We start from the raw sequence: 26055 nt of genomic DNA on the forward strand, positions 1-26055 counted from the left end.
TTGCAGGACATCCCACCTCTTCTCCGTCGCTGGCGGCAATTAGCCAGGAGGGGCAATTAGCCAGGAGGGACAATTAGCCAGGGCGCCCGGGCGCGGGACGTTGCCCGCGGAAAAGCACCGAATGAGGGGGAGCTCCGCCGCCGGGGAGGCTTGGCCGGCTCCGGCGGGCCGCAGGGGAGGCAGCCTGTGGAAGGAGGAAAGGGGGGGGCCGCCGTCTGACCACACCGCGTCTCATTAAACGGCTCATTTGCATGATAATGACTTTCACGAGACGGCTTCCCGCCCGCTTCCCGCCGCCGGCGCCCTCCGACAGACCGGCACGGCGGGCACAGCCCCGCCCCAGGACTACAGCTCCCGGCGTGCCGCGGGGCGGCACCACCCCGCGCTCCGATTGGTCGTCCGGCCAACCCGCTCCCGCCCCTTCCGCCCGCTTCCGCCCCGGGGCGAGGGCCGGGGCGGCGGTGGCGGGCGGAGCGGGCGGGTTTGAATCGCGGCGCGGCCGCTTCCCCCCCCCTCGCTCCTCCGCCCCGCCATGAACTTCTCAGAGCTGTTCAAGCTCTCCGGCCTGCTCGGCAGGTTCTCCCCCGACGGCAAGTGCTTGGTGAGTAGCGGCCGCCGCCTGCGGGGGGGGTGTCGCGTGTAACCGGGGCCGCTCCCGCCCGCCCGCGGTGGCTCCGCGGCCTGAGGAGACCGTTGGGCGAAGGGCCCGAGCAGCAGCGCGGAGCCACCTCGGCTCGGGCCGGGTGACCGCCAGGCAACGGCTTCTCCCCGCCGGGGCGGCCGGTGGAGCCAGGCCGGTGCGTGTGGTGCAGCGACGCCCGCCGGCCGCCTCCGCGCCGGGCCGCGGGGCAGGCCCGCTCCGAGCCGGGCGGCGGCCTGGCCTTCGGGCCTCCGGAGCCGGGCACTGAAGAAGTAGCGTAGTGCCGGTGGTCCTGCAAAAACGTGACTCTGTATGTGGGACGGCTCGCTTGCTGAGAGGCTTTTAGCCAGCCATAATGGAGACCTGATTAAGGTTAATTAAATAATAGTTACGAGACAAAGAATAATTTTTTTTTAAAAGAAGAATTAGTTAACCAGCAGTGATAGAATGAATTTTTAATGCGTATTACTGTAACCGCCCTTCCCTCCTCGTTTAACTGTTTTTACTGTAGTTTGCAGCAGAGCGCAGCGCACGTCAAGCCTTTCTGAAATTAAAAATCCTAGTTGCGTCTGAAGCGTGCCAAGGCAGCGGCAGCACCGCGTTTTGTCACGGCGCGGTAACAGTCGTGGCACGAGCCCGGTGCTGGTGTGCCAGCTCGGCTTTGGTTTTGTTCTTGCTCAGGCTTCGTGCGTGCAGTACCGTTTGGTGGTTCGGGATGTGAAAACCCTCCAGATCCTCCAGCTGTACACTTGCCTGGATCAGATCCAGTATATAGAATGGTCGTCTGATTCTCTGTTCATATTATGCGCCATGTACAAGCGTGGGATTGTTCAGGTAAGGACGAAAGCAGGACAGAATATGTTTCCTATGGGGGATCCGTGTGTGGTGTGAGTGAGAGCTTCATAACGGCAAGTGCTAGTTCAATGCTTTTGCTAAAGTAACTGATGTTCTTATTGGTAACACATGGTTTGAGAATAACCCAGCATGCCGTTATTTTTAGAACCGTGACAAACAGTTTGAAAAAAGACAAATTTAGAATAAAAATATTTATCAAAACAAATCAAAGCTGGAGATTAGCTTACAGTTTCTCAGTTCAGTAGGAAATAAACACATGCAAACTTGTTAAATGGACTAGAACTTTTTTTTTTAAATGTTGGATGTTCAGAATATTTGTCACAGGAGAAAAAACAACCCACCTTACTTTACGATTTGTATTAACACACAGAGGTGCGGGGCTTACTTTTGTAGCGGGATCCAGCGCCAGTCCTTCATGGCCGCAGGCTTTCAGCGGTTTCCTGACCTCTCTGGTATGCGACGCAGGACCCTCTTCTCGGCTGTAGCGTATTCTCGTACGCAGAGGTTCTGACGAGCTGTTCGTTTGCTGCAGTGTCTGTTTGGTTTCCTCTCTGACCTAGGTCTGGTCCTTGGAGCAGCCAGACTGGCACTGTAAGATAGACGAGGGGTCAGCAGGATTGGTGGCTTCATGCTGGAGTCCGGATGGTCGTCACATTCTCAATACAACCGAGTTCCATGTAAGTGTGAAGTCATGATTACTCTCGATGGTATCAGATGTTACTGTCTGCCCTTTGCCTCTTAAAATAACCTAAAGCTCTTAAAGCTGTAGTGGTGGTAAAGAACGCGGATATAGTTCTCCTATATTCCTATATGTAATCTGGGTTAATTCCAGTTTAGATGTTAGTTATTCTGTTACCATTTTATCCTCTTGCTTCTGACGATAAGATAGAAAAAGGACACGTAGCTTTGAAGGTAAAACTGTGTGTTTGAGGAAAGCGTAGGGATAACTGGCATTCATCGAAGCAATTTTAGAAATCAAATGTGGTGTTTGTAGCTCAGGAAGGCTTAGGGTTCCTAGCAAAAAAACCCCAAATCGTAAACGTCGAAGAGTGGCTATGGAATTAAAAAATATGGTCTTAGGTTTATTGACCTATGAGATGAGATTTAGATCCAGATCCCGGAAATACTTTCATAATTGTTTGATTTTACACGTAGGAGGCAGACTGCTGTTGATAGAACCACTTGCAAAATTAAAATTAAAACACCTGTAAGTGCTCCTTGATTAAGAGCCATATTCTGGAGTCTACACTAAGGTAGAATCCAAATCAGTTTGTGGATGCTGGACTTGTTGGAAGGCACGTGGAAGTCTGACTCTCCACCTTTATAGTCTTTGGATTAGAGGTGACGATTCATTTTATTCAGTACAGCGACGAACGGTCAGAAAGTAGCTAAGAACTACATGCACGACATTTTTCTCTGTGCTGCATTTACTCTTACCACAACTGTAGATGGATTTTAGATGACAGGTTATTGTGTCACAACCCTCGCTAGCACTGAACTCAAATGTTACATGGCAAGATTTTTCCTTTTTTCATGCAAATCCCAATGTCAGTGGAATATAGATGGGGGACTTTGTCATCTGTGTGCGCGGACTGGAGTTCGTGGAAATGCTGATGCTCTCAAGGGGACCCCTGGAGAAACTCGCATACAGCTACGGCGTAGTTCCTGATGCACACGTGGTGGAATTCCCCGGCAAGGATGTTTAGCGCTGGCAAAGATTTTTAGTGCTGACTGGAGTAGAGATTTTCTGGCTATAAAGCAGTCTTTCCATTCCCCTACCCCTTTAGATAGTGGGTTACGAGGAGTGATGAATTTAGAGCGTAGTTTTCCCGGGAATGAATCACCCTGATGGCAATTACAATAAAAAAAAAAAAAAGTCCAGAGTTTCACCCTGAAGTCGGTAAAGGCATGCCTGCTAGTCAGGCAGGAGTGTTGTAGTCAGTAACCCAAACTGAAGGCTGATGCTATGTGCTACAAGCGAGTATCTCATGGCGCGTGTGTGTGGGGGTGGACTAGCAAGTATTTATTGCCTCCCAACAGAACTCGGTTTGACCTTAGAGGATTTCATTAAGCCTCTGCCAAGTTGGCATCTGTGTTGGGATAAGTTTTCTTTCCAGCTGTAAACAGGTTGCTAAATTAGCTTTTGTCAGACAGCTGCCTGGGCTATGCCGATGTCTGAGTTGTGTTTACTCTCTCTCTGCTAAATCCATAGTCTGGTGGGACAGACGTGAGTAGTGCTCGAGACAGAAACAGTCAGGATACTTAATATTGGTGTATTATGTACCTTATCAAATTCAGCCATTGCTTGGAGGGCTTAGGGGTTCCCTGTCAACCAGTGCAGCTTGGCTTTGGTAGCCTGAGATTTTCAAACAGCACCAACTAATTACTCATACTTGTAATTCTTCAGGTCAACACGTGAGCTCCACTGTAAGCTCACAAATAACTTTCTTATTCCTAGAATTTTTTTAAAGGATGTGGTTGTGCTAATTTATTTCTAGCAATCCATGCTTGCTAGTGCCTCAGAAAAATTATTCGTGGGCTACCTTGCAGTCAAGTTCTTTTTGTGGTCAGCATTATAGTGAATAACGTTGTGGGTTTTTTGATGTGACTGGTGTGCAGTTCCTAACTCGAGGTGAGCGCAGCAGAATTCTGACACACGTTTCCAAAATCTATTTTGACTCTGTTCAGTCTTTTGAGATGCGCAGCAGTGCTCTATATGCACTTATATGCACCATCATTTTATTGGAGATGAGTCTGTACTAACGTGCAGGTTTTTGGGTCCCGAATTGTTACACAATGTACAGTAATATTGAATGGCACAGGCACCTGCCTAAATCTTCACACAGTTACTGCAATAAATAGCATGATATACAAGGCAACTAAATGGTGCGGTCTTATCGGAGGAAGTATGTAGAGACCCTATCCTTTCACTTGATAGTGGATTGTTTTTCACAATAATGGATTACTGGCAGATGCAGGGGAATTGACTGTGCTTAATTACAAAAGTGTGTGTAGTACCTACTTACTTGCCCCAAAATTTTGAAAGCGTCTTTGTGCTGTATGTTAGCTTCAGTGTTAGGTGTGGAGAGGTCATTCTATCAGCATCTAGGGCGGAGGTCCTGCTGAGATGTAGAAAAGATGTAGGCTTGTTCCTTAAACTCTTGCTATGCTGGATTGGAGGATTTCCTTCTGTTGGGGACTGTCAGTGCTGCTCTCCAGACTGGCAAACTGCAAGGTGAGATACAGACTTGCTAGGTTTTGCCAGGCAAAAATCTACTTTTACTGGGCACCCAGATATATTCAAAGGTACTTCCGAACTTGGAAGGCTTTTTTTTTCTTTAACTGTCTGCTCATACCTTACAGGTATGCCGGAGAAGTGGTCAGAGTAGTTGCAACTTGATTTTTCATCACCTTGTTGTTTATACCAAGCTAGAGTACAGTTCTGTTAGGAAAAGCATTTTTTTGGGGGCGGGGGGGGGGGAATAGAGATACTTTTTTCTCATCTAACTAATCAAGAGCAAATCTAAATTAGTTGGAAAAACACATTCTGAAAGCCTGCTATGCAAAGTCTATCTGGAATCTGAAAAAGTTGGAACACCATGTTAATTATATCGATTCATGCAGTGCACTGGAAAGCAGCTACTTGTCCCATAGCTATCGTTTGTTACTTATTTTGTAGTGGGTGCTTCCTCTCCTGCTGAAATCCACTTTGTGAGGCAGTTCTGCATGCCTGCAGTGTGTAATGCGGCAAGCTGGTTGCTAGAAGGTTCCACATTATCAGTTTGTCCCGTGGAAGGTGGTGTACCAGGTATCTCTCGTCTTACAGCGCTGTCGTTCCACCCAAATTCATAGGCACATGTAAAGCTTAAACAAGAGCTGCAGGTCAAAGATAGGGAGAAAGCAAATGGATCCTCTGCTTCCTCATGACTTCCACGTTCTGTGATAGTTTGAAGATCAGCAGCGTTGTTCTCGAGAGTTTCTTTTAAGAGCCATACTTATGAACTACATATATTGTACCTTCTCTAGTTGCACGTTAGGTACTGAAGCATTAAGGAGCTGCTTTCAAACTACAGCAGCAGGGGAAGAAAGTGTGTGTTTCTGTGTATATTGGAGCTAATCCTTAGTAACTGTAAATGGCTACATTGGTTGAAAAATGCTTTCTGTCGAGGAATGTGCTCTGAATAATCTTCTGAAATCCAGTGCTGACAGACACTGCTATGTAAGGAGGCCTTGTGACCCAGTCAAGTCTGGGACAAAAGTTGACAGTCATTTGAGATGCAAGGTTGTTTAAAAGTGTGTTTTTATCTGTTGAAAATCACCAGTCTTACACCTGCCTATAGCTGTCAACATTGGGACGTAGTCCTGAACCCAGCACTGGAGACTGTTTATCACGTTACCATCTAAATACTTTTTATTTCTCAGCTGTTTTTAGGCTATTTTAAAAATGCTTCTGCTTTTGGTTTGTTTTTCCACTGCAAAACAACAGCTGAAAACTTCTCAGACACCATTATCATTAGCATTTGAGTTTGACAACTCCACTTAAGCGAGTCATCTATGCTAAAGAGAAAGTACCCCTCAAAATGATCAGTGACAAAGTGCTTGCTGCAGACTTAATTGACCACAGTCTGTTCTCCTGCTGTAAAAGCAATTGTCCCTTCCCCACAAAGTCTCTCAGAGAAACAAGTAAGAGCATTTTATGTTTCTGTCTCTCATAATCGTATCTGCTAGCTGTGAAATAATCTTTCTCGGGCTAAGCTTACGTTGGCAGCTTGGGCAAGATTATGGAATGATGTTTCAGTTCCGGTTGGGAATGCGAAGGTTCTGCCTTTTTGTCACAATTTAATTGTAAACATATCGTTAAACCATGTAAGGTAGGCGTGAAGTCCATACGTTAAGCACATAATGTGCTCGGCTCGATTTATAAAAATGTTTGAGTGTACACAAATAGAACAGCTGACGAGAATCCTAATTTCGGCAATCAAAATGGTTTGCCTGTTTCTAACACTAGGCCAAAACCTTCAAGTTATGTGTCGTGTGACTTGGGCAGGAGGTTGCAATGAAGTTAAGGCAGAGCACCTATGTGGTCTCCGACTTGCAGTTGTGTGCTTGCCTTGCTGGCTTGCAGCCTTTTCAGGAGAGAGATACTGAAGTCGAATAGAGGCTCTTATCAGTTGTTATGGGTGTGTTGTGACTGGTTTAGATTAAGTCCGAAGATGAAGTGCTTTGGTTATCAAAGGGTTGTAGGCATCCAGTATAATAATAGGTCTTTGTTTTCAAAGGTGTATTTTTGTGGGTTTTTTTGTAGACTGGGTGTAAACATCCCATGGGTGTGTGTGGGTTGCGTTCTGTAGACTCTCCCCAGTGCTGCAATGGCTTTCTTGCGGTTTATGCCGTACATGCTAGAAGCGATGCGCTGGGGAGGCGTATGGGGCAATACAGTACTACTCCAACAATATCAGTGTTTAACGCTGCCGAAACTTTCGGTGTCGGTGAAGTGCATGCTCCGCAGTTAAGCGCAACATGACAAGAATGAACAGGGAAAGCATTATTAGTGTCTTCTCTGGGGAGTCACAAAACTTGACCCTTTTAGAGAAGGTTCTGGCTGAACAGCAGAGGACTGCACCCAAGGGCGAAGCGGAGGTGGGTGCAGGAAGACTTTTCAAAACGAAGGCATACTTGCCTTTTCTGCGGTGGAGTCTCAGGCAAGGCAGAGGTGACAGTAAGAGCTCTGCATGTGATGTGCCGTTTCTCTCCTCTAGAGACTTTCCTCTTCCTACGTACTTGAGCTTGATGTGAGCACTAAGGATTTGCCTTGTTCTGAGGCTCTGAGCCAGCCGATGTGGTCCAGGATAGAAGCGTGTTTGGCGCACAGCAGGCCAGGCGAGTTGATTGTGAGGCCGAGTAGCAGCACGAGTGTAAACTTGGATGCCTTTGTCAGGAAAAATTACGATCCAGACCTCAGCATTCAGAGCTTGCAGCTGCTAAGCTTGTATTAAGTGGCTGTAGAATGTGTGTTGTGTATGCTGCGTGTTTTGGTCGAGGGAGGAACAGCAGCAAGTACATTTACCACTGCAATTAATAGGAGCAAGCGGCATATCACTATTGCAGTTGCTATAGAAGAATGTGAGTAGGCATTGTGTTGGTATTTTTAAAGTAAATCTTGCATGAAGAGCAGACTAACAATGCTGTATTTTTGTATGTCCGGAAGTGAGCAGTTGCAGTGATAAAACTTGATTAATGTTGTTCATCTAGCGGATTCCTCTAGGACCTGCTAAACTGAAAGGTGGTACTGTCGATGTCTAGTTGTAATTTCATACCTGTAAAATAAAGGAAGAAAATAATAAACACTGCATTAAACAGTGGTCCAATACCTTTTGTAACTTTGGAATCCGATCTGGTTGTGCTCTTTCCTGTAATAAAATTAAAAAAAAATATTGATTTCTGTGTTGTCTCTTGAAATCTCAAGAGTTTCTTCTGTATATAAAAAGCAGCAGGGAGAACAGCTAATGCTGCTCTTTTGCTTTGGGACTCCACATAGCTCTGGAGGGAGGCAGCATTTACTAGGATTCCGAAGCTTGGTTTGAACACCATGTCGATTACTGGAATCATGCCTTGTAGCAAAAACGATAGCGTCAGCAACGAAAAAGCCTCTGAGTTCTGTTGCAACACACAGTCTGTAGCGTTACCAGGTAGAACAGATCCATAGGATGCTATCTTGGAGTCCTTTGTCACCGTTGAACAATACCGATTACTTCAGGGAGGGACAGTGTGCGTTGAGGACAAAGATGCAGAAATTTCCTCCCAAGACTGCTTGTGATGCTGATGGTCTGCGTCTGATGCAGGAGGATGACGAAATGGTAGCCAGGGCTGAAGTTTTACTTATATAATGAATCAGAACTGATTTTGTCGTTCAGTAGTTCTGGGAGAGATAGCTTCATGACCGTGGTGCTTTATTGCAAAAATAGTTTTACCTGCGTCTCTTCTAGAATCTCTTACCTTGGTGCAATAAAATGCAGGAAAACACAAGGAAAAAATTACACTGGAAACATTCCTTGCTCCAGATATAAATGCAAAGGTTCACATGACATACTGATTAATGCACATATGTCTGGTGTGGCTGCCGTTGCTAAGGGAGAGTAAGTATTTGTTTTTAATTGAATAATCTGCAGATGGCAACGCAGAGCTTCCAGAATGCAGGCTGTGACCTTGAAGAGCTGTGGAGAGGCTTGTTTTGCAGCTGACTGCCTTCTCTGCAGTTTTTGTGGTTTATGGATGCGCAAGCCTCCAGAAATACCCCAAACGAGATGTTTAATGCCTTGCTTTGCACAGCATATTTTGGTTCTTTTCTAATCCTTTCAGTAATTGCATCATGTTGCCTTCTTGTGGGTGGCTGAGGAGGGAAGAGCAAAATGCAAATCAGCTGTCAAAGCTAAGTGTGTCTAAAAGTTGAAAAATACAGCTGAATTTTCATACTTAGTAGCCTTGTCCCAAGGGATACAATGTTCTCCAGTTGCTGTAACTTCTCATCCATTCATAAGTGCAAGAAACTTCTCATCTCTCTTCCAGATTCTGTGATGAAACTGTGTTTTTCCAACTGAAAAGCGTCTGTGTACGATATGTTGGCAACCACGTAGCTAGATTCATGCCAATATCAGTAACTTCAGTGGTAATGAAGCGCTTTTCTCCGTATCGGTGTTCTGAATCTTATATACCCCTCTAGAGTACTCAGCGTGCCTGTAACGTTAATTTGGAATAAGTAACCTTGCTAACTGAAGGGAGTTGGGAGAGAAATCCTCGCAGTGACTTCTTAGGGCTTTGTGTTTGAGCTATGTAGAATAGCTGCAAAGTTTAATTAACCACAGAAGGTATATTGATCTACTTTGTATTGCTGAATTAGGTTCATGGGTTTCTATTTACTTATTTTTTTAATCTACAAAAATAAACAAATACTTCCTTGTCTCTTTCTCTTTGTGACAGCTGCGGATAACTGTGTGGTCCTTGTGTACGAAATCTGTATCCTACATCAAGTATCCCAAAGCTTGTCAGCAGGGTAAGTGTCACAAATCTAACACAGGAATGGTATTTTTTAATATGGCAGAAAGGGAAAGTGAATTTGATGTGTAAAGACGGAACGCATGTTTCAGAAGAGGCTCTGGCACCCTCCCTGCTGAGGGCTTAGCTCGTCCTCAGGGCCGCGGGTCTCCGAGATCGGTCCGTGCGTGCCGCCTGCTGCGAGCGCAGCAAGGTGTGCTCTGGCCTTGTCGTAGTCTCAGTGTGAATGAAGGATTACATCGGGTCCATGTGCCTGTTCTTCAAAGATGCAGCTTTTTTGTGTTTGCCTCTGAAGGGTCCTTTAAGACATTGAATTAAGCTGGATGCATTGGTGATGAAAAGCACTAATCCAAAGTGACTTTGGTCATCTTTTACACAGGAGAAGATTTGAAAGGGAAGCTCATGTCAGGACTGTCTAGCCACATGGCTGTGGTTAGCAGTTTCCTGCCTGGGGCTTGTATACAGTAATATCCCATGTATGACAGAGACAATTACGTACTACATGTGAAATAAGAGTGGATGGGGACCAATGCCTCAAAGTTGGTGGAGTACCAATGGTTGCATGACTAATCCATTTAGCTAGACTAAATGAACTGTTTATTTGAAATCTGTGGTTCTTATATAACAACTGTCTGTCAGTAATCAAACATGGTTTTTTGAAGCGTGCTGAAGGTCTGCGATAGCTGTGAAGCTGCATCCTTAGAAATAGTACATTCAAAGTTTAAGAACTGCCAGCACAAGCAAATTAGTAACACTGTGCGTTGCCTTGATTAGTGTGATCTTCTGTGAAGATATCTTTCCTTTTTACTTCTCCTTTGAATTGGGAGTAACTGCTTTTCATTGAAGATTCATCAGCTATTTTGTCTTGTTTTTGCTCTTTTTTCCTTTTTTTTTTAATTAACTTTGTCTCATTCTCAGGGATAGCTTTCACTAAGGACGGCCGCTATATGGCAGTAGCAGAAAGACGTGACTGCAAAGACTTCATTAGCATCTTTGTATGCAGCGACTGGCAGCTGCTGAGAGTAAGCTATGTCCTTGCCTTCCACCGCTTCTGCGTAGACTACAAGCGTATGTTGCACGCTACTCTAGATTCGGTCCCTTTGGTAGTCTGGTTTTAGACTTGCCAGTACATTTTTCTATCCAGCATCTGGCTCCTTTATTGGCCTGCAGGCATCCTTCTGTAGCAGTAGTCTGTTCAGGAGGCCAATATAGACTATATACGCGAAAAGAATTTCTGATGGAATGCAAAAGTTCCACCTTTAAGTTCTTGCATGAGCTTATTTACAACAAACTATGCTGCATTAATAATAATGAAACTATCAAATGCTTGATAGTGATCATTTGGAATGTGAAATATAATGTGTCATATTTTCTGTTTAACTGTGAGAATAGTCTGTGGAGGATGCACACTAGCATGTCTCAGAGGACCGGATGGATCTGAGAAATTAAAACCCATTAAGAACTAGGCTGTACATAGTGTCACCTCTGGTCCAGGAATTCTGAGTCTCAGTAGAAGCTGATAACAAAATTTGGGCAATACCACTAAATGCTTGTCGTGTTCCCAAGCTCTTCCCTAGTGATCCTGTACCGGTCTTTCTGAGGCAAGGAATTAGGCTAGCTAGATTTCTTGACTGATTCAGTGTCACTACTTTTATTTTCTTATGAAATGCTGTTCCTCTTAAGGCATAGCAACTTTTTGCCTTTTCTGTAAAGGGAAATCAAAGAAAGGGTGAATGCAGCATACTATTACAGAAGAAAATATTTCTGTTTCTACCCTAGCATACAAAAGGCTCTTTTGCATTCGTGGTAGCACTTAAAAGGATAAAACTGCGGATTATGTTAGGTCAGATGCAACAGTACTTGTTAGTGTAATATTTCAAATGGGTTTGTTTTTTCTCTTTTGGGGGCAGCATTTTGACACTGAAACGCAAGATCTGTTTGGGATTGAATGGGCTCCTAACGGCTGTGTTCTGGCAGTGTGGGATACGTGTCTGGAGGTATGAGGAAAAAGCAGATTATTTTCTTGGAGAGCTCAAGTTGGTTTTTAGCCGCCATGTATAAAGCAGTAACTAAAATAACTAGTGTTATAATTTTTTTTCTTTTAAACATAACAGCTGCACTCAAACCATTTTAAATATTGTACTTGTATTGGTAACGGATGTCCTTACAAGTGTATGTCAAACTGCTATGTAAATCTTTAATGACAGCAAATTATCTTATTAGCTTTCTTTCTAATCTATCTTGAAAAAAACATTTGCTTGTAAACACTGCAGAAGCCACCATTGAAATAATGAAAGAATAATGAAAGCATTCTTCTGTAAGACTCTTCTGCCATTTTCCTTTGCATTGCATTGCACAGTAATTTTACAGTTAAGTACTCATCCAAAAAGTTAGCAAGGAATATCTAAATTGCTATCCTTTCTGCTCTGAGTAGGTGAACTTCTAGGTATAGAAAAGTGTCCTCCTGTGGCCATAAAGTTACGGGCACCGTGATCAAAACAAACAGCCCTGGGAATGGGCAGGGTTGTAACATCCCTTATCGCATGGCTTGCAGACGCTGAAGGAGCGTAAGAGTCTTCCATAACGGCGGCGGCTGCTGACGCTGCTGAGGAGTGTTGGGCTGGATGGGCCGTTGCTCAGGGCCGGTGGGGCACTTGTGCTCTTGGGGACAGGGTGGACGTGTTCTGCGGGTGCCAAAAGAGCCGAACGAGAAGCCTAGAGCCTCTTGCCTGAAGTCACAGATAAGAGACCGTGCCCTTTGTATGTAACTTGATGCATTTTAAGCAGGGAGAGTTTGGAAGGAATGGTGTTGCCCATCTATGGCTTTTAGCAGTATTGTTAGTCTTTAGAATTAATCTCTTTGTTTCAGTATAAAATACTGCTGTACTCCCTCGATGGCAGACTGCTATCCACGTATCGGGCTTACGAATGGTCGCTAGGCATAAAATCAATCGCCTGGAGTCCCAGCAGTCAATTTTTGGCAATTGGCAGCTATGACGAAAAGGTGAGAAATAGGTTTATTTTCTCGCTTTTATCTAAACCATTTGCAGAACTTTGTCGTAACAGTTTTGTCTGGCAATGCTTGCTTGAATTAGGTGCGTATCTTGAACCATGTAACTTGGAAGAAGATCACAGAGTTTGAGCATCCAGCGACCATTGCTAGCACCAAGACTGTAAGTATGGATCCAAAATCCATTGAATCATTAGCAGTGCTTTGACGCTGCTATTTGTATCTGAATGATGCTAGTCAATACATTTCTTTCTGGAGACCTTGCTTTTCCCCCTCCTAATGTGTAAATAGGGCTTGGGAAATTGCATGAAAATTTGGGGATGTAAAACATAGAGGAATCCTTTCAAGTTCGATGGAATACACACATATGATCATCTCGGCTTTAGCACTAATAGATTCTCAGGTGACTTCGGTCATATGCCAGCGTATTTTGATGTATGTGGCGATTGCGTTACAGATGTGGGTATGCAGATGATGGCAAACTGGGAAACTTAACAGGAGAGATGTCTCAGCTTTATACGATTTGTGACTTTAAACACCATTGGAACTGGATTGTGATCAGATTTACATCTTGTATATACAAGCTCATCCAGGTCACCTAAAGAGCATTTCCTGTAAACATCTGTCATCGTTTATTTTTAGCCTTGCGCACCCGTATTTGCAAGGCCCAACAGATTCCAGGTAGTTGGCGGCAGGCGGAGAGCTGTAGCTTTTGTTCCAAAAATCACAAGCTGTTCTCATCCGTCAAGGTAAAAAGAACACACAGTGTAGTAGTGCTGCATGCCACTGCGGAGGAAGGACTAGTCTTGCGTCCGGACAGATACCCTGTCAGAGTTTACATGCGTAGACTCTAAGTCTGCAATATTCACGTGGCTGTGCTGATGCCTCTTCACCAGAAGCAAGGCATGATCCGTTAAATGCACCTCAGCAAAACTTCTCACGACTGAAAAATGCCCTTACTTCCAGTTAGGTGTAAAATATGTAATGGAAAACAAATGGAAATAGCTCGGTTAATCTCTACTACACGGACAGGAATTGTGGTTGGTGCATTTTATCTTGGTGCTTGCGTTTGGGAATAATATGTTGTAGGCACTCTATTAAAATATTTTTGCTATTTCCTTCTGTGATGTTGCACTTTGTTTGCATTTATTTGTGATAGTATCTGATTAACAATTCTTTGTTGCGAAAATGAAATCTATGTTCCCCTTGTAATGAAGACGATTTATTGTACTGCCAGATTTAGCTCTCGGGAATAAGGAATGAGGTGTACTCTGGCAGACTCATTCTTCGTAGACTTCAAGGTTCGCTTATTTGTCACAGGAGTGTTTTCCTGATCGTGGTTCCAAATAGCAAATGATTCACTGGGAGTGCTGGATTCGGTAGTTGCCTACTGAAGCCCTTGCCTCCACTGATGAACTAGGGGATGCTGAGATACAGTACACTTGACAATGAGTTAGTGGGATGTGGATGACTTGGTAATAGCCCGTGTTCAAATTCTCCGAGGCCCTTCTGTAGAACTCTCGCTTGTTTCTTTGTAGATTGTGTATAAAGAAGTGGAGAAATCCCCATCTGTTGAAACAGAGAGACTTTCTTTCCCTCCAACAAGAGCATTGGCTAGTTCTCTCTTCAGCACACAAAGTAAATGTAAGCCAAAGTTTACTAAAATGAGACACTTGAGTTTGCCGTGTGAAATCTTCCTGTAAATAAACGTGATAGGCGAACTCTGCCTCTTTGGTATTGGAATGGATCCTCTGGATGCTCTGCTCAAGGCTCCCGAGTTAACTGAAGAGCTCCCAGGGCAGTAAGCGCCCTGCTAGAGGGCATGCTGCCTGCATGGTGGTTTGAAGGCAGGGCAGAGGCTAGCAGGATATTGTAGAAAAGAGCTGTAATTGCGTGGGTGTAGAAATAGCAGCCAGATCTCAGTCTTGGAGTTGCTTGCAAAAGTTGTCGTAACATTGTGTGGATTTTTTTGATTTGTTCAATCTATGCAGTGTTATCTCATGACTTAGTTGAACTGTTGCAGATAATTGCTAGAATCAGATGAACTATTGTGATCAAGAATCTTATCATAATTTGTGGCAGTTCCAATAATTAAAAAAAAAAAACCCCAATCGGAAGGTGTTACAGTCTCGCTGTCTGTTTTTGGATAGTAACTAATCCCTTAGGTATGAATGAGGCTATGTAAAAAAGCAGAGCATGAAGAAGGCCATTTGGCTTTTGTCTAAGAAGCTGTAGTCGTAGCAGTGCTTTAAACTTGCCTCCAGACAACAGGCTTTGAAATACTAAAGAGATGGCAGACAATGTATGATTAGGAATTTTCTTTCTATTTTTTTTTACTGTCTCATTGTTTGTGGTACTGTAAATCACCTTTGTCTTGCATTGGTGTTTGTTTGAAATACTAGTTAAAAGGTAGCAGAAAATTTGATATCTTCTTTTTTTCATAGTTTAATCTCAGACTTGCCTGGATTTCTAGCCTCTCTCTTTTCTGTAGAAGGGCAAGAATAGTAAGCGCTTCATATGAAGATGTAATATCTTAAAACAATCGAAGTTTTTGATTGGAACATCTTGGAGAAGAGAAAAATACGGTCCTATCACTTCAGAGATGAGGGGGCTTTTAACAGTCGGAATTTAAATCTTTTGTCCGTTCAGGCTTGCTTAGTAAAGTCCTTTTATTTCAAATTCCAGATGACATTTCCCAGGTGCCAGTTCCTTTACAGTATATCAAACCTGTTGCTGACAGGGCAAATCCCAAAATGGGAATTGGGATGTTGGCATTCAGTCCGGATAACTGTTTCCTGGCAACCAAAAATGGTAAGTTCCTACTGCCCTATGTTAAAGGGGAAACCTACTCATTGTATGTGCTGTGTTTTCATAAAAGCAACGAGGCCAATAATTGCTCGGTTATTTTGCACTATGAGAAGACTCCTGGCCCTACTAAAACCAGGTCTCCGTTGTGCAAACATGTAACTACAGAGGAAAGCAAACATGTAACTACAGAGGAAATTCAGCCGGTGTCTTCTAGCGTAGGTATTGTGAGCTGCCAGAACCGCTTATCAGTGCGTTAACTCGGGCTTGGCTTTGTATTTAATGACAACAGGGCACTTTTTATATTTCTTCAAATGTACGTGAGCTCGCTGTATTAGAAAACGAAATACACAAATCTTTCCTCCTCCATTTACAGCAAGTGTCTCTTGAAAGGCAGAATTCTTCACAACCCGTAGTAGGGGGGCTTTGGATTACCTCAAATAGTGAAAGTAATGGAATTAACCTTTAATCTTTCCCTTCGATGGTCCTGAAGGGCTGTTTACGTCTGGATGCAAAAGCTGTGGTTCAGATGCAAAACCCATCAACAGCAGCATAGTTGTGAATAATTTGGCAGAAGCCAGTGAAGGACTGGAGGACAAACTAAGTCGCTTCTCTTATCCTTTTTGCAATATTTCCAAGGCAAAATTGAAGGCCCTGCTAGGCAAAACTCTAGCGGTGTTAAACCTGCGGTGTACCTAAACGGTTTGTGTTGCATTAGACCTCCATTAATGCCCATTTCTTTAAAAACCAAAAGTGTCATCTTTTTATCCTTCAGGGATTTACATGATTACCTCTTCCTTTTCTGACAGATAACATTCCTAACGCGGTCTGGATCTGGGACATTCAAAAGCTGAAACTGTTTGTAGTCTTAGAGCAGCTGTGTGCGATCCAGTCTTTCCAGTGGGATCCACGGCAGCCTCGACTTGCTGTATGTACAGGAAATAGCAAAGTCTACTTATGGTCCCCGGCTGGCTGTGTGTCAGTGCAGGTTCCAACGGAAGGTAAGGCTGCCTGCAGTAACTTCCACAAGCCATCGTCAGCCTCTTACTCACAAAAGGTTTTTCCACTTACAAATCAGTCCTAGCGTCATCATGTAAATGGCTCCGATGTGTTCTTGGAGCTTTCTAAAGACAGGTATTTCTGTCCTCAAAAAAGAGGAGCTCATAATGAGACATAGTGAACACGGTAAAATATATCGAGGACAGAGCACAGGGGCTAACAATGTTTTAATTGTTGCTTTAATCGTATGGCATGTTGAATTCTTTCTCAAGATTCCTATTCATATCAGTTTAGAAATTGTAGTGCAGAATGCTGAGTGTTGAAATAAAGACTCTGAAACGCCTGTAACGTTTTGGGGTATTCTGAAAACAACTGAGCTACAACAAAACACTAAGGGGGGAAAAAAACGTGCATGGTAAATCTGATGGGGAAAGATGGAAGAACATACGTGAACCCGAACCCTAAGTCAGCCTGCGTGATGAGAAGTGTTACGGTTGGCAGTAAGTGACACAAGGCCGTTAGCTAGATCGCCTAAATGCCTTTCTGCACATGAAACAGAAAAGAAATCGCAAAGGTTCAACTTTTTCCTCTCTACGCGAGGAGCGGCAATGTCATCGGGGTACGCAGCTCTGCACCGGTGAACAATCTGGTGGCATGTATCTGCGTTAAAATGACGAGTCTACAAAATCTGTGCTCGTATACGGGGTACAAAGTAAGCGTAGCTTTGGGGGAAGGAGTGGGTAAGGCAGCTTACCCGCACCGCCGTGTTGGGGAGCGGATTGCCTCTACTGCGGCAGTAACAAAGTGGAACGCCCTGTTAAGGCTTCCACAGTGGGGAGGGTATTTTTTTGCAACGTGTGTGTCTTACTCCAGCTACTTTTTTCCTAGAGTAAGAGGACGGACTGTCAGCTTCTTGCTGACAAACTCTGCTCTGTTTCTGCAGGTGACTTCCAGATCGTGTCTCTCTCCTGGCATTCTAGCGGAGACTCCATGGCGCTTCTGAGTAAGGACAACTTTTGTGTGTGTTACTTAGAAAGAGAAGAGGTAAAATAACAATCATTTGCATTAAAAACGCTTGCAAGTTTGAGGAAGAATGAGGAAGGGGGTCGAAGCCTGTCGCCCCATCTGAAGTTTTTGTATTTATAGATTATTTATTTGAAGGAGCGTACCCAAACTCCAATGTGTAAAGTACTGTGATTGCATTTGAACGAAGTGACGTAGCAACTGAAGTGTAGAGAATGAAGTCTGGATTTCAAGAAAACTGTAGTATCGATGTAGTTGAACTTTCTCTTGACCTTTGTCGACTACGAAACCTTATTTTCTAAAATTGTAGCGCTGTGTATATAATGTATAGCTATTATTTAAATTTTATAATTTCCAATAAATATTTTGATAGTTACGAACTTGGTGTGACTCTAACTATAGACCTGCACTTCTCCATTCTAAAGTCTGTTTCTGTATCATCAGCGATGTGATTACGTAGCTACTTATCCCAGCACAAGGGAACAGTTACTTGCACGCAACAGTGTACAGTTTATATCTGCTCTTGTAAGACAAGGGATTTTTCCGGTGTATTAGAATTAAATATGGCAGCAGAAGTAGATACGTCAGTAAGACACTTTCTAGCACATCAATTACTGTTAAAGCAAAACAAGTTCTTTGTTCAGAAAGCAAATGAAGTCAGCTGTAACAATTTTGCTTTTCTGGACTAAGATGTTAGCAGGTGACAGGAGCTGTGCCTGGGCTGCCACGGAGTTATGGCATGGAATCCTTGCAAGAAGGATCATAACTGAGACTTTAGAATTATATTTTCCGGGCAACTGAAATGGGAGCTTTTGACCCGACTATCTAGTGCCAGATTGGAGTGGACGGGTCAAAGAGCAGTGGGACCATCCTTTATCTTTAACCTGAGTCGCCAGCCACCGTATTCGTCAAAGGAAGGGAGCCCGTTGTTTAGGAATTTTTGGATGTTTTTTCTTTTGCTACTTAATTTCACCGCCTCTGTCTCCACAAAATGAAGAACAAAGAACAAACCGAGCTGAAATCGAACTTTACTGCAAGGTTAATGAAAATTAAATAGATATCTCGGGAAATGCATTGAGAGGGGCATGCAACTTGTTGCATTCTATCATGACTTCAGCTTTACATGAGTTTCGTAAACAGACATCTACTTTAAGTTCAAAGAAACACCACTGCAGCACAGCGTTTATTCAGCATTGCAGTTGCGTGGATAAATGCTCTGATAAAATGGCACGTACAGAAGGTCGCACACGATGAAAGAACTTGTTAGAGTAACCTCATGAGCAATTTCACTTGCAGTGTCTCTTACGCTGCTTCTAAATTTCATTACTGGACACTTGCATGAGGTTAAGTGCAAGAATGCATAAATCCAGATTGGTGTCCGGGGCTTAAAGTTTTTTCTGTCTCCATGAAAAAGTCCTGCCCTGCTGCTGTCCCAAACGACAGTAGATTGAAAAAAAACTGCTAAGAATATAAATCTAATCAAAATAGAATTCCTTTTCAGTTTTCTAAGCAATAGCTTTGAAGGCAGATGTGTTTGTGAGGCTTTTGGCAATAGTCTCTCAAGCGAGTCTTTATTCTATGGCTGCAGCAAGAACACATACGTAAGAAAGGAGGGAGTTAGACTCTGCTAGAGGGAGGTGTTTTGACAAAAAGCTACTAAACGCATATTCAGCCATCCACTTCAGCTGACAAAGTGATAGTTCACGTACACTGCTTCTGAGCAGATGTACAGCTTTAACAAAACCTGCTGACTTTTGCTAAAGAATGACTGACACGGCTTTCGGAACTCGTAACAGGCATTGATCAAAACGCTAAGATTACTGTAGCCGTGAACACCACTACCTCTTGAAGCAATGCGAATCAATCCCAAGCGCGCCACACGATTTGACACCCCGGCTAGGGACACAGCTGTCATACGGCACGGACGTTCTACTGTACCTTGGGTATTTGTGCGGAGTGTTTGCAGCGGATACCAATCGCACTTAGTTAACAGGGTAGAACGTGTAGTTAGAAATGGAAAATACGAGCGTGACGCTACCTTGTGTCTGCTTCGGATTAATCTGACCGTAAGGAGCAGGGCCTCCCGCGAGCCGTTAGATCTACACCCACCCCCTTTCGTTCCCCTGACTTCTTCGCTTCGATTATCGAGGATTCTGCCACACAGCGTGCTCTCCCCAGCAGACCAGTATCGAATCACTTCCCCTTGAAAAGATTAGATGCAATGAATTTTAAAATGCAATGAATTTTAAAATCCAATTTTGCCTCTTGTCATGGAGTAGCCAAGTTTGGCCTCGTTGTTGATGAAGGACATCAATCCCAGGTAAGTCTCGATCAGAAGAGGACGCTCCAGCACTAGCACGCCGTTAGCCCTTCCTGGCAGCGGACACTCCTTATGGGCTTTCTTCACAGCTTGAATCAGCTGAGTTTTAAAGTTTTCCAACTGAAAGAAAAAAAATCACCGTCATGTTTTCCCATTCTCTTAAAAATCGTTAGGCAAACGGCTGCCGAGGTTGAATTGTAAAGGAGTAACGCTAAAGCTGTACTGGCCGTGGATCTCGCGTACCATGAGAAACTGTACGTTCTGACATTTAACCTTAACGATACAGTTAACTTCATACCAGGACGCTATTTACGTGTAACTTAAACACATGGGCTAGATGGGTAAAGATGTATCGGTGGCTACTATTTTTTATTTCTGACTGTAGTCCTCCTACCCTTACCGCCAATGTGGGGAACTGAAATTACCACAGCATTCTATTTTTAAGGAAACCTTTGGAGGAAAGCAGCTATTGAAAGAAAAACTGAGACCCGCGTAAGCGAAGGTTCACAGTTAGCAATTAAACTATTTTAATAATTAGTTGGCAGTCCTAGATGAAAAGTCAGGCGTCGGCCTGCCAGGTGAGCAAGAGCGGGAATAGCAGCACCAAGACGCGTTTTCTTTTGGGTTTTACAGGACTCTGCACCTTTGGAAGTTGCGGCTTCCTTCTTGTATAAACCATCTACGGGTAGCGGGCAAAAACTGACAGCTGGGCTGCCCTGCAAGGCAATATTTGGAGAATGGGGAAATCTAGCTCTAAGTTCTGTCTCTTCGATTTAACCGCTTCTATTCGATTTAACGGCTCTATCTTTTCAAAATCATCTAAGTTCGTATCCAGCCTATGAGATCAAAAAGCCAGCTAGCACAGGAGAGGTGACGTCCTTACGAGGCAAAGGGGTGCAATCTTCTCATCGGCATCTGCCATCGGGTGTTCGGTGAAGGTGACGTACGGGATGTTGGTGGACCACGGGTTCCATCTGTTTATGAAGGAGGCGCGACTTTGCTTGTCCCACTGAATTCGAACACCGACGCCTTCTCGCCTGATATTGAAGACAGCAGGATTAATATGGTAAGGCTTCCGAGTCCTTGAGGCAAGTTTAATTAGAAATGTGCCGTCTGAAAGAGACCTACTTACTGCATCGCATAATGGTGATGAACTTCTGCTCCCAAATCTATTCATCTTATCTCGAAAGTCCTTGAGCAACTCGCTCTTACCGTAACCGCTAACCGTCCCAGCAAAAGAGCAGCTACTCTGAGGTGGTGTAATGAAGCTTCACTAATTGTTTACAAAAAGTCACAGGAGCAAAAGGAAGACTTCTCCAACTCATCTAATGGTCAGTGACCAAGGCTGACAGCTCCAACTATTTACAATAACACCGCAAGAGTGACAATGACACGACAGCATTACTACGTCAACTTACTTGTTCAGAGACTTAGGTGGGAACTCAAACTCTCCTACAGAGATGGTATCCACTGCGCTGAGGGCTATCCTCGTCACGTGCTGGCACTGCAGGCTGATGAAGTTGTATTTGCAGATCAGGAGGGACCAATCCGTGATAAGAACGAGGCGCTCCTTCTCGTTGTTCCAGTGATCAATTCTGGGAAGATAACGCCACCGAGCTTTATTGATCGCTGAACCTTTCCCTCTGCCTCTCCCTGCCGGCGCGACTCGTGCCACGGCAAAAGGACCGAAACCGCCCCGGCCTTCTGCTCGCCGCAAGGAGCGCTCGGGGCCGCAAACCTGGCCAAGCGTTGCTGCGAAGGAGCAGGCGTGCTCGGCTCGTGCTTTGCCCCTATCCCCTACTCCAGATGCATTGCAAATTGTCAGCTTCCATTTTGTTCCCTGGTGAATTATAGGGCTAACGGCCCGTAACTCGGTGCACAGGCACGGCTTTTGATGAAGTAGCTTATTAAAGCTACCTGAGCGGGTTTAGCGCACGAGTGAATTCTGTATTGTCCTGGGGTTTGTAATGAGGTAACTCGGGGGCTTTCATCCGAGCCCTTCAGTGGGGTGGATTACACCGAACCAGCGCTGCGACGCAGCCGCCCTAGGCCGCTTGAAGGCGTCTACACCCGCGTCGCCAGCATTAATATTTACAAGACTTTGATACCACAGCGCGCTGCGGCACGCGCGGTGTTGAAAGAGGTACGTGATGGATGCGGGGCCAAACCTCGCCCGGAGCCCGGCTAACCGCGCAGCGAGAGGCGGCTCGCCCTCGGCGCCAGCGCTACTCACTCGGTCAGCAGCCAGACGCTTTGCACTTCCCCGTCCTCCGTGGGCGTCACGACCACGCGGATCTCGTTCACCGCTTGCTCGATCGTGCCGGGCTAAATGGGGAAAAAGGAAATAAGGGGGAAAAAAGGAAATAGGGGGGAAAAAGGGAAATAGGGGGGAAAAAGGGAAATAGGGGGGAAAAAGGGGAATAAGGCGGGGAAAAAGGGAAATAGGGGGGAAAAAGGGAAATAGGGGGGAAAAAGGGAAATAGGGGGGAAAAAGGGGAATAAGGCGGGGAAAAGGGGGAATAAGGCGGGGAAAAAGGGGAATAAGGCGGGGAAAGGGGAATAAGGGGGATAAAGGGAAATAAGGGGGGAAAAGGGGAATAAGGGGGATAAAGGGAAATAAGGGGGATGAAGGGAAATAAAGGGGATGAAGGGAAATAAGGGGGATAAAGGGAAATAAGGGGGGGGAAGGGAAATAAGGGGGGGAAGGGAAATAAGGGGGGAAAGGGAAATAAGAGGGGAAAAGGGAAACAAGGGGGAAAAGGGAAACAAGGGGGGGAAGGAAAAGGGGGTGCCGGACGGGGGGGTGCCGCCGCCCCTCCCGGCGGGCCCGTACCCGGAACACGAAGTACTCCCGGAGGCGGCCGGCGCGGGTGGCGGTGCGCACGCTGAGCGGCCGCAGCCGCTGCCGGGGCGGCGGGGAGGCGGCGGCGGCGGCGGCGGCGGGCGGGAAGGGCGGCCCGGCCTCCCCCGGTACCAGCAGCGCGGCGGGGCCGCCGGCCGGGCCGCCCTCCACCGCGTCCCGGAGCTGCAGCATCGCGGCGGGGCCGGGCCGGGTGTTCGCCGCCTTCCGGGGCGGGCCGGGGCGGGCGGTAAGCTCGGCCGCCGAGCCCGCCTTCTCCCCGCTCCGCGCCGGGAGGCGGCACTGCTCCGCGCAGCGTCCTACCCACGCAGCGTCCTACCCACGCAGCGTCCCACCCGCGCAGCGTCTTACCCACGCAGCGTCCCACCCGCGCAGCGCAGGGACGGTACCCGTGGGAAGGCAGGATGCGCGGCAGCGCTCCCGCCTGCGAGGAGGAGGAGGAGGAGGAGGAGGAGGAGGAGGAGGAGGAGGAGCGGCGCGGTTCTGGGCGGCGGTTCCCGCTCCGCCTTGCCCGGGGCCCGGCGGGGGTGGCGGGTGCTGTCGGCGCTGGGCCCCCGGGGCCGTGCGAGGCCTGCCCCGTCCCCCCCGGGTTCTCTGCCCGGGCCTCGGCTGCAAGAGCGGGCACGCAGGGAGCTCAGGCAAAAGGAGCGCGCTGCTCTGCTCGGGGACGCAGAGTCCGACACACGGACGAGGTTTGTGGATCTACGGAGGCCGGTCAGAGCTGCTGTGAAGCAAATCTTGGTCAGATGTACAAAAGCCTTATGGTCAAAATTTCCGGGCGTGATGCGGCAGGTGAAGCAGAGGAAGGTGACGGAGTGAGGCAGAACAAGGGGGGAACGGCGAGTTTAGAGCCCTAAAGCCCCTGCTGCATTCAGCGTGCTTGATAGCAAAGATTAAATGATGCTCGGGAACAAATGGCGAGTTAGTATGTCTATTGCTGTGGTCTCTGGCTTTAGTGCAGATATTATCATCGCTATTTATGGGACCGTATTGTGTCTTCCACCACTTTGCAGGGCTGTTTTACCCTCAGCCAGAGGATGCCATCTTCAGCAGGCAGCTGTGCTGGGAAACGGTACAAGATGGAAAACACATTCAATTCACTTCACAGACAGTGCTGGATTTCAGATACCTGTCTTTCGCATGTGTTTCAGGAATTCTCTGCTGCACTCTCTGCAGCCCTTGCTCACGTGAGCCTGTCTGAACGGGAAGCCTCACGGCTTTCTTGACAGCGACTGACAGCAGAATTGCGGGCTCGGCTTTGCGCTCGGTGGCTTCGCACGCCGCGCTCAGAGCACAGCTTTTTCCACCGGAGCTTCTCCCTCTGCTCTCTGCAGGCAGCCGAGAGGCTGAGCGCACCGCTGCCGCTGCCGCTGCCTCCCGCAGCCCCGGCAGCCCGGCTGGCTCCTCTTACCCAGTCCTCGCCTGCCCGTCTGGCAGCCAGGATTGTCCTCAGACAGCTTGGGAAGCTGTGGCTGGCTCGGGAAGAATCCCTGTCCCTGGTCGTGTCCTGGAGAGGGAGCCACACTCCAGGCTCTGCCCAAGCCACGCTCCAGGCTCTGCCCAAGCCATGCTCCAGGCTCTGCCCGCTCCCTGCCTGCTGGGCTGGAGGGCAGGAGCCCTTTTACCCTTCCTACCGCCCCGCCAGCGGGCATTTGGTCAGGGCTGGGAGCGACTGGTGCCTCGCCGCACCCCGAGGTTTCACCCGGACGTCTTGTAAGTCCCGGGTAGCACGTACCCAGCACTGCGTTTGCGAAAGCTGGACCCAAACGGAGGAGCGGCTAAGTGTGAAGAAAGCTTTTGGGTTGCAGTAGTGAGTTAGCACTGAAAGACTAACGGGGAGATGTCTTACGGTTTCCTACTGTAAGAAAAGTCCTAACTTTTAAAGTCCTGACAGGAAAACAGAGGCCGGCATTTATTGTATGCCAGAGCTCTCTCCATCCTTATAAAACATGTGATGTAGTTGCCTTTCTTCTCTAGGAAGGATGAAGGATGTTGTCTTCCCACCTGTCAGGCTTGGCAGATACTTTACCTCTAAGTGGAACCATTAGCCCCTCTTACCTGCTCTTTTCTCCGACCTACATGATTTATGCAACTGCTGCGACTTTGGAAGGGTTAAGGTGTAAAAAGCAGCTGCTTCGGTTTCTTCCAGGAGCTACCAACTTCTGGGCATGGCTCCCTGGTGACTTTAGTCTTGATGTAATGGTTGTCTTTCAGTGGCAAAACACGCGCGTGGCACGGGCGCTGAAACTGCCCAAACCTTCTTATCCTACTTCTCCCACAGAAATCGGCATTTGCCGACGGTCGGGGCTGCCAGGGGCCGCCCCAGGGCAGCGGAGCAGTGCCCCGCTGCTGCTGTCATTCCTCCTCGCCCTTGGCGAGAGAGGTTGCCGGCAGGTTCTTGAGGCAGGAGAGTTTCAGTGCAGCATCCCTGCTCTGCTCTCTTCCTCCCCGTCCTGCTGTGTTGGCTGCTGGGCGCCGACAGGAAGGAAGGCAGGAGACAGCTCGGCCCTCTCTAAGCTCCTCGGTCCTCACCGTTGCTGCCAAGCCTGGCAATAACGGCTGGTGATACTTGCGGCAGATTTTTGGAAGAGGAAACTGAGCAGTGACCCATGTGAGAACCGGGCTCAGGCACCTCTCTCTCCGTTTTCTCATTTCACAGGGGCCGGCGGACTGTCAGCCAGCGTCAGCAAAATCCTTATCAGCGCCTCTTTTTGTGCTGTTTCCCTTTCGTAGTGGGGAGTTTGGTGGGAAAAGGCAGATAGCAATTTAATCTTGTTCCCCAACTCCCTCTTGCCCCCGCCACCCCGGGCACTGGTCGCTCAGCAGCGCTCCAGCAGCCGAGAAGTCGGATGTGTCCCTGTCCGTTTTACGTGCACAGCAGAATTTCCTTGGGAAGCGATCGGCTTCTTTGTTATCTGCTAGAGTGCGCGGGCAAGATTAAATCTCTGTGGGATATTTGTAGAGCTGCTGGGCAAGGGATTTGGGGTGGTGTGTACGGAGCTGGCCTTGGGTAGTGCAAAAGAGCTGTCTTGCGAGAAACAAACCCGAATCCTTTCTGCTACTGTTCTGCAGGGTTTCCCCCCTCCTCTCCTCGGGCTGGGCACAGCTGGTGGGAGGGATTTCTGACTGTCAGCAAGAAAAGAAACAAGAGAGCATGTGAGGGAAAGGAGCGAGACCTGGGAAAGGCTCTGGGAAAGGCAGGAGGAAAGTTTGGTTACTCCCCTGAAAGGCAGGGAAGCCGCTCTTCGCGTGCGCGCGCGCCGGAGTTACTCGATCCCGTCTCCGGAGGAAGGTGGGGAGCTGCAGCAGGAGGATGGCCTCACCTCTGCGGATGGGGTAAACGAGCGCTGGGCCTGCTTCTGGAAAAGCCCTCTGGGAGGTGGCCTTCCCGGCGTGCGGGAGAGCACCCCTCCTCTTGCCTTTCCCTTGCCGAGGGCCCGTTTTTATATCGCCTTGCGAAGTGGATCGCAACTCCAGGTCGGCTAAACCCG

At 46.9% G+C, this 26055-nt stretch overlaps 2 protein-coding genes across 2 annotated transcripts; one reads left to right on the top strand and one right to left on the bottom strand.

Moving 5' to 3' along the window:
- The first annotated feature begins 519 nt into the window (after positions 1–519).
- WRAP73 (WD repeat containing, antisense to TP73) lies at positions 520–17764 on the top strand. The gene is made up of 12 exons (XM_050909529.1): positions 520–601; positions 1322–1474; positions 2056–2172; positions 9473–9545; positions 10466–10569; positions 11458–11544; positions 12417–12551; positions 12643–12720; positions 14096–14201; positions 15243–15368; positions 16172–16363; positions 17305–17764. Exons 1-12 carry the CDS (start codon positions 533–535, stop codon positions 17412–17414), a joined length of 1350 nt encoding a protein of 449 aa, XP_050765486.1. The 5' UTR covers positions 520–532; the 3' UTR covers positions 17415–17764.
- A 630-nt stretch (positions 17765–18394) lies between these two features.
- TPRG1L (tumor protein p63 regulated 1 like) lies at positions 18395–22738 on the bottom strand. The gene is made up of 5 exons (XM_050909381.1): positions 22538–22738; positions 21938–22029; positions 21123–21299; positions 20588–20741; positions 18395–19824 (listed from the first exon to the last, which is right to left on the bottom strand). The coding sequence occupies exons 1-5, from the start codon at positions 22736–22738 to the stop codon at positions 19630–19632; spliced, it is 819 nt and encodes a 272-aa protein (XP_050765338.1). The 3' UTR covers positions 18395–19629.
- Between the last annotated feature and the right edge of the window lie 3317 nt (positions 22739–26055).

Source organism: Gymnogyps californianus, chromosome 21 (genome assembly GCF_018139145.2).
Source record: "Gymnogyps californianus isolate 813 chromosome 21, ASM1813914v2, whole genome shotgun sequence".
Classification (NCBI taxonomy): domain Eukaryota; kingdom Metazoa; phylum Chordata; class Aves; order Accipitriformes; family Cathartidae; genus Gymnogyps; species Gymnogyps californianus.

Bases quoted from the DNA above. Each gene is read 5' to 3' on its own strand.
- WRAP73 (XM_050909529.1), top strand. From the start codon at position 533: ATGAACTTCTCAGAGCTGTTCAAGCTCTCCGGCCTGCTCGGCAGGTTC. The intron at 1,475-2,055 runs GTAAGGACGAAA...TCTCTGACCTAG, and splicing joins ACAAGCGTGGGATTGTTCAG to GTCTGGTCCTTGGAGCAGCC. The intron at 16,364-17,304 runs GTAAGGCTGCCT...CTGTTTCTGCAG, and splicing joins AGTGCAGGTTCCAACGGAAG to GTGACTTCCAGATCGTGTCT.
- TPRG1L (XM_050909381.1), bottom strand. From the start codon at position 22,738: ATGCTGCAGCTCCGGGACGCGGTGGAGGGCGGCCCGGCCGGCGGCCCC. The intron at 22,030-22,537 runs GTACGGGCCCGC...TTCCCCATTTAG, and splicing joins GGGAGTACTTCGTGTTCCGG to CCCGGCACGATCGAGCAAGC. The intron at 19,825-20,587 runs GTAAGGACGTCA...TTTTTCTTTCAG, and splicing joins AGATTGCACCCCTTTGCCTC to TTGGAAAACTTTAAAACTCA.